Source organism: Triticum dicoccoides, chromosome 1A (assembly GCF_002162155.2).
Source record: "Triticum dicoccoides isolate Atlit2015 ecotype Zavitan chromosome 1A, WEW_v2.0, whole genome shotgun sequence".
Classification (NCBI taxonomy): domain Eukaryota; kingdom Viridiplantae; phylum Streptophyta; class Magnoliopsida; order Poales; family Poaceae; genus Triticum; species Triticum dicoccoides.
Window position 1 is genome coordinate 289626473 of NC_041380.1, and position 7087 is coordinate 289633559.

The 7087-nt window shown below is 40.1% G+C and overlaps 1 protein-coding gene across 1 annotated transcript in view; it reads left to right on the plus strand.

Moving 5' to 3' along the window:
• Nucleotides 1-5962, plus strand: part of LOC119269254 (protein ENHANCED DISEASE RESISTANCE 2-like) — a 12044-nt gene extending 6082 nt beyond the window's left edge. The window contains exons 8-22 of the mRNA XM_037551053.1: nucleotides 1318-1364; nucleotides 1438-1538; nucleotides 1750-1845; nucleotides 1928-1992; nucleotides 2069-2140; nucleotides 2225-2371; nucleotides 2460-2776; nucleotides 3528-3591; nucleotides 3675-3850; nucleotides 4036-4137; nucleotides 4218-4268; nucleotides 4361-4504; nucleotides 4590-4685; nucleotides 5260-5361; nucleotides 5470-5962. Of these exons, the coding sequence (XP_037406950.1) occupies nucleotides 1318-1364; nucleotides 1438-1538; nucleotides 1750-1845; nucleotides 1928-1992; nucleotides 2069-2140; nucleotides 2225-2371; nucleotides 2460-2776; nucleotides 3528-3591; nucleotides 3675-3850; nucleotides 4036-4137; nucleotides 4218-4268; nucleotides 4361-4504; nucleotides 4590-4685; nucleotides 5260-5361; nucleotides 5470-5565 (1676 nt within the window). The 3' untranslated portion in view covers nucleotides 5566-5962. The remainder of the gene's footprint in view (nucleotides 1-1317; nucleotides 1365-1437; nucleotides 1539-1749; nucleotides 1846-1927; nucleotides 1993-2068; nucleotides 2141-2224; nucleotides 2372-2459; nucleotides 2777-3527; nucleotides 3592-3674; nucleotides 3851-4035; nucleotides 4138-4217; nucleotides 4269-4360; nucleotides 4505-4589; nucleotides 4686-5259; nucleotides 5362-5469) is intronic.
• Nucleotides 5963-7087: the final 1125 nt, after the last annotated feature.

Below are 7087 nucleotides of genomic sequence, written 5' to 3' on the forward strand. Positions count from 1 at the left end.
GGAGGAGACGGTTTAGAAAATTACAGATCGTTGGCTAACTTTCACTATGGGAAGATTAAGATGGATTAATGGTAGAAATGTGTGTCTGTTGAGGGGAGGGGGGGAGTCATTGTTAAAGATAATATTTTTCTAGAAAAGCAAAAGCCTTGCATTTTGATGCTTTGGTAGAAAGAAGAGTTTGTACAAGCACTAAGAACAGCAACATCCGGTGATTACTACATGAAACCCCTAGTCGGTAGACACTGGCAATCTGGCATAACCAGAAGCAGAGCGCCCATACCTCTCGCACCCGCCATCGCCCATTGCCTGGCTTCCGTCTCGATCGTGTCAAGTAGGCGAGCTAAGTTGAGCTGGGAGTTGTCAAAGATGATCGAGTTATGCTTTATTGAAGAAGCTGCCTTCTAATAGATTAAAGGATGAATCAAGAAAGCAGCGATCTGACAGTTATCAAAGCAAAAATTAAATTCCCCTTCCGGCCTTCCTAGTCCACATGACAAATCGTCTATGTATACTTGGATAGTTGGACTTGAATTTTGAAAATAGTCTCAGCACAAATTTCTTAAGAAGAGGAGCTGATTATTTCTAACAAGCAGGCTGGATATGTAGTAATTGTACAAGCAAGAAATATCCAAACTTAATTCTTTGAAGGTAGGAGAGCAGATTCGATTAGCATGGTATAGATGCACAGTTCAATAGCTTAGATGCACAGCTCAATAGCTTACTATAGGACTGCTATACAAGTAGCAAAATCTCCTCATGAGTTGTGACTCCTATTCTTTGTAGGTAGAGAGCATAGCACAGCAGTATAACCTTAAGTTCAAACACTACATAATGTAACTAGTATTACCTTCCAAATACCGTATGATCAATTAACCACAAGCGGCATAACCTGATCATCTTCCAAAACACAACACAATCATTCTATTAGTAATTCACTTCTCTCTTGAAAAAAATCAGAAATCTTTATCTCATATTATGCTGCAATAACATATATAGCCAAAATAGAAAATACTGGATATGTATTTCTTCGTATATCAAAGTGGAGTAGGTTGAAGTTGTTTCCCAACACAGATGTACGAATCAGGAAAACCAGATCGAGCTGTACGTGCAATTCGGAGTATCTTTCTTAAAAAAAAATCATACATCACGCGTTCTTGTTTACATTATCAAACTTAGTTATATGATTGGTATCATTGTATCAGAGATGTAATACAGATAACACATTATCAAACTTAGCTTGCTGCACATTTGTGTGGGCAAACAAGCAAGCTAGTTATCATGGAACTTTCTGCTAACTTCCGATTTCCTTATATTTAGGATTACGTTTGTTTACTGAGGCAAAGGATGGTGGCTCACGTGGGAAGGTAATTCTCGTTGTCAACAATATATTTTGTGGACGGGCTGTTAAATTCACTGTGATTTTGCCTGTTTACCCAGTATTGGGATGATCATCCAGCTATAATGGCAGTTGGTGTCGTTGATGCAAATTCTGAGGATATCTTCCAGACTTTAATGTCTCTTGGTCAATCAAGATCCGAGTAAGATATATGTTTCCTGTTTAACAAAACCAGCATATGATACTGCCTTGAAAACCAGCAATATATTGCACTTGATTTTTCTGTTTTGCTATCTTCCTTACCAAAATTTAGACTCTGCACGGCATGTCACTAAATGCATAGCATTATTTACATGAACATCTATGTGAATGCATTTCGTTTTGCACCAATCAACCAGTGAGAGTTCTTGTAGGTGGGACTTCTGTCTGCGGGAAGGAAGGGTGGTTGAGCATCTAGATGGACATTCAGACATAATCCACAAGAAATTAAGAGGGGACTGGCTACCATGGTCTGATGCTGGATCCATCCTGCTTTCTGTATGCACACTTTATCGTTAAGTTATAATAGTATACATGATATTTAGTTTTCAGGGGAATGAGAAAGAGAGATCTATTACTTAGACGATATTGGAGGAGAGAAGAAGATGGAACTTATGGTACAATTATTTTTTTAAAAATGATAAATAATCAGCTTGCCATGATCTAGACCTGACACTTCTCTTGATTTTTCAGTTATCCTGTACCACTCTGTTTTCCACAACAGATGCAGTCCTGAGAAAGGCTACATCCGTGCATGTCTTAAAAGTAATGTATGCTTTATTTTCAGCATAAAAACTGATTGTTATCGTTTGTTTATCATGGACTAAGATATGATTTTATGAATAATAGGTGGAGGATATGTAATATCACCAGTTAGCCAAGGAAGACAATCAGTTGTGAAGCATATGCTTGCTATAGACTGGAAATTCTGGAAGTCATATCTCCTTACCTCATCCGCAAAATACATCACCATACGTATGCTAGGAAGAGTAGCAGGCATGTCTCGTGAAAGATTAATTATTCATTGCTTGTTGTGGTTATCAGCGTTGTCCCAGTGTTCAGTAAGCTAAACATTTGTTTGCAGCCCTACGGGAATTATTCCGAGCAAAAAATGGAAACTGCGCTTGTATGGAATTCTCATCGGGTGAGCTGATGAGGGATATGGGACTGCCGCAGGGTGGAAACGAGCCGACAAAAATAGAAACACAGTCAGCAAATGAGTGTGAAAGACTTGAGGGTCCTGTAGAAGGACCACAGGGTGGTTCTAAGCGGCACTTAAGCAGTACTGGTTCCCTTGTTCAACTTAATGATGCAACGGATGAGTTCTTTGATGTCCCAGATGAATCAGAATATGATCAGAGAGAAGCCATGTGGTCTTCTGATGAGAGCACACATGCTGCGGTGAGTTCTTTACATAGAACCTTTTTTTTCTTGAAAACGCACCTAAATGTGTCATTTTGCATTAGAGGAGACGTCAAGATGACACAAAGCTTACAAGCGGCAACACAAACCAAAAGTACCCAGGCTAACAAAAGAAAAAAGAAATTAGAAATAAAAGATGGCAGCAAAAGGAGCAAATAAATAAATAAATACTGTTCTTATTGATTAAGATGGTAGTTCATTTCCATCTCTCTAGAATTGCTGTTTGTAGATTGTTGTGTGGCTGACCATATTAAATATGCGTTACCCCTGTGGCGTTCATATGTGAAGGTTAACAACATTGCAATATGCAGAAAATTGTCCATACTTTTCAATTATTCAGCTGTTGCATTATCACAATGAGTGTAACGTGTGTACCTTAGCCCATAATGTGATTTCTCCCTTCCCCTTTAGTAATAAAAAGAAGCAGGAAGGTTTCTCTCAGATATGTTGCAAAACCCTGGTCAGCCAGTAACTAACGTACGGTTTCCTTGATTGTATGAACCTATTATTCTTTCCTATGCCATAGTGGTAGCATGACACAATTTGATCATAGTTGGAAAGGTGAAACAACTTATAGTCGGCTTATAAAAATTAGAACAACTTAGTCATAGGCAAGGACCACGATTTAATTACAAGAAATGACGATGACAATGGTCTTGGCATAATTCAGAGAACCAGGGCAGAACTCCAAGATTGTTTTTTTACATTCCATGTGTCTAATATTTGGCAGGACCAACGACATGCTAAATTATCCAGTGCTGCTGTCTTTGTACGGAAGTTGCATGATCTTGCAGGTGTGTTACGGCTGATGTACATTTTTCAGTATTTTCATTTATTTTTGTTTCTAACTACTTGTTTCTCATTTCCTATATTCTAGTTCAAAAGAGAGGGTACATTGATTTACAGGGAGCTGCAGATGCTGATAATGGACCATGTTACTATGGACATACTCTCCCAAAAGATTCTAGCTGTACAATGCCTTCTAGTTGGTCAATGACAGACCCGACAACATTTTTAATACGGGGAGAATCCTATTTGCTTGATCGTCAAAAGGTGGGTTAGTACTGTGATATTATTCTAATTCAGTAGGCTAGGATACATGTCTTTGTTCTGCAGGAAATAAGGGATCCTGTATGTTACAATAATAGCCATGTTTAGTTAATCTAGTCAGCATATTGATAGTCAGGGTTCGTGTGCTTCACCATCCATAATGATGAAATTATCTGTAACTTTGACAGATCAAAGCAGAGAATACACTGATGCAAATGGTTGGTGCTGACTGGATAAAATCTGATAAGCGTGAGGATGATCTTGCTGGTCGTCCTGGCGGACTAGTCCAGGTATCTTCTGCTGAAGTCAGTAATTTTGCCTTCAAATGGGAAGGAACAAAAATTAAAGTTCGCAATGAATTTTATTGCAGAAATATGCAGCACAAGGAGGCAGCAAATTTTTCTTCATTGTAAATATACAGGTGAGATTTCTTCGGCTTTATGAATGTATTGAGGCTTCATAAGTGTGCACCTAGACCTTGCCTTTTTACTTATAACCCTGGTCGGTATACAGGTTCCTGGTTCTACCACGTACAGCTTAGCTTTGTATTATATGATGGATACCCCATTGGAAAAGGTTCCTCTACTTGAAAGATTTGTAAATGGAGATGATACATTCAGAAACTCAAGGTTCAAACTCATCCCTTATATCTCAAAGGTACCTTTCTCCTACAAGTCTTGATTGGTGTTAATCAGAAAGCTGCGATGGTTTACGATTGGAAATTCGGAATGTGTCAATTCAGGGATCTTGGATTGTGAAGCAGAGTGTGGGCAAGAAAGCTTGTTTGGTTGGTCAAGCACTAGAAATCAATTATTTCCGCGGAAGCAACTATTTGGAGGTAACATCTGTGCATGCCATTATCGAGAGATCAGCATAGCTGGCATATTTTTTGCATACTTATGTATTCAGGAAACAGTCTATCAGCTATGTTTTCTTTGAACGGGTGCAGTCACGTACTTCCTCCGTTCCTAAATATAAGTCTTTGTAGAGATTTCATTATGGATCACATACGGATGTATATAGATGCATTTTAGAGTGTAGATTCACTCATTTTGCTCCGTATGTAGTTCATAGTGAAATCTCTACAAAGACTTGTATTTAGGAACGGAGGGAGTAGTAAGGATTGCTTTACTTTGTCAATATTATTTATCGTTTACCTTTTTTAGTTCATGTTCTCCATGGACCAAAATCTGACTGGACCATTATGGCTTCCGCTAACTGTTAATTTGGTTTATGAGTCTTCATTAACCATAAGATAGGTCGAACGGTCCATTGCAGTCACCAAACACTAATTGGCTTAGGTTTATCTCCTAACATTATAGCTTATTATGATCTAATGAGAGTATGTTTAGTGCCAGTACGTACAATTGCGATATTCAGGTTCTCAACATTTTGAAATGCAACCTTTTCAGCTTGGAGTTGATATAGGCTCGTCAACAGTGGCACGAGGTGTGGTGAGCCTTGTGCTCGGGTACTTGAACAACCTGGTGATTGAGATGGCCTTCTTGGTACAGGTAATCGCCGTCGGATAACCTTACCAAATTGTTACATATGCTCTTGTTCTACTCAAGATCGAGAACAGATGTGATGAGCAAGCATGGTTTTTTCCTTGCCTCATGCAGGGCAACACGCAGGAAGAGCTCCCGGAGTTCCTCCTAGGCACCTGCCGACTGAATTATCTGGACGCCTCCAAAGCTGTATCGCTAGACGAATGCTGACCTGACCTCTCAAGGTCAAGGAGGCGTCAGGTTGATCCCAATTCTCTTTCGAAGCCTGAGTACAGCACGTCAAAGCCGAAAAGGCTCAAGCTACTCCCCGTGTCCACCCGCCATACACTCATTTGTCTGCCTTGCCGCCCACAAAAGTGTGGGGTATTTGCCGCAGCAGTGTACATTCATTTCTCCTCCTGCAAATAGGAGGTGTTGCGGTGTATTGATTGATTGATGATGGCAGTCTACTACTCGTGTGATGCAAAGCCTTGCTCCCATTCTTTGGCCGACAACTCGTCATTTCATTCATCATGTAAAAATTGAGACAAAAGGAAAGTGTATTCTAACCCTGACCTCGTGTCGTTCATTTGGAATCTAATCTGGGATCGGATCAGAGATCGTCAGATGTTCAGATCCAACACCACCAAAGCAACCCATTAACTGGACGTTGACCCTTCACCTGAGAGTGATTACACTGCCATGATTCATTCTATCCGAGGACTGTCCCTCCAGACAGACACTCGTACCGAATCGAAAGGGACTCGACCCAAGCCCAACACCAACGAGGCAGTGATAATCATCGGGAATTCCCGTATCATGGTACAGTTGGTCACTCACTCGAGGTCGAGGACCACACGCTTCGCTTTTCTGTTATCATCACTTGAGCCGGAAGGAACGAGCAGGTGTAGGTAGTGGAGCTGGCATCTCTTGCGTACTGACCAGAGATTGAGGAGAAGAGGTAATAGCACTGCAGGTCCCTGAACTTGCATGTCAGGTGATGGTTTGGTCCTTGAAGTTGCAAAAGTGGATTATTTGGTCCCTGAACTTGTCATGGATGTGCAAGTTTAGTCCACAGCCAACCAGAACTCGCCAAGTGGATGCCAAGTGGCCTGGCTGGTCAGCGCCGTGAGTTTTTCACTTAGCCCCCTCCCTTTCTGATGAATCAACCTCGCCGCCCGCCCGTGCGCTCGGCTGGCTAGTAGAGTACTAGTAACAGTAGCTGCCCGACCGCTGCGGCGTCAGCAGTGAGCTACTGGCTTGTGACGCCCGGATAATCTTGCTAAAATAATCCCACGCTAATCAAGCCACGTCATCCCGATTACCGATGCTAAACGTCCGTTAGTTCAAACCGCGTCAAATTAAAATTTAAAATAAAGACAAACGACAAAAGTTTTGAAATATTAAAACTAAATTGCTTGGGTTGTGTCTAATAATGCATAGGTAATTATGGTGGAGAAACCACATTTTTATAAAAAGGTTTAAAGGCACTTAAGTAATTAAAGTAGTAGGTAAAACAATTAAATAAATGCATTTTGGATTTTATAAAATACTATACTATTTTGTCCAGGGTTAAAACCTTTTGTGGCAGTAGTTATAATTGTAACTCTATTTTAGATGTGGGTTTCACTTTTTGTAAAACTATAAAATATTACATAAGTAAAAGAAAACAGAAACAAGAGAATAAATAAATAAAAGAAAATACGAAAATAGAAAACTGTTACTAAACTAAAACAAAGGAGAAGCCCCCCCC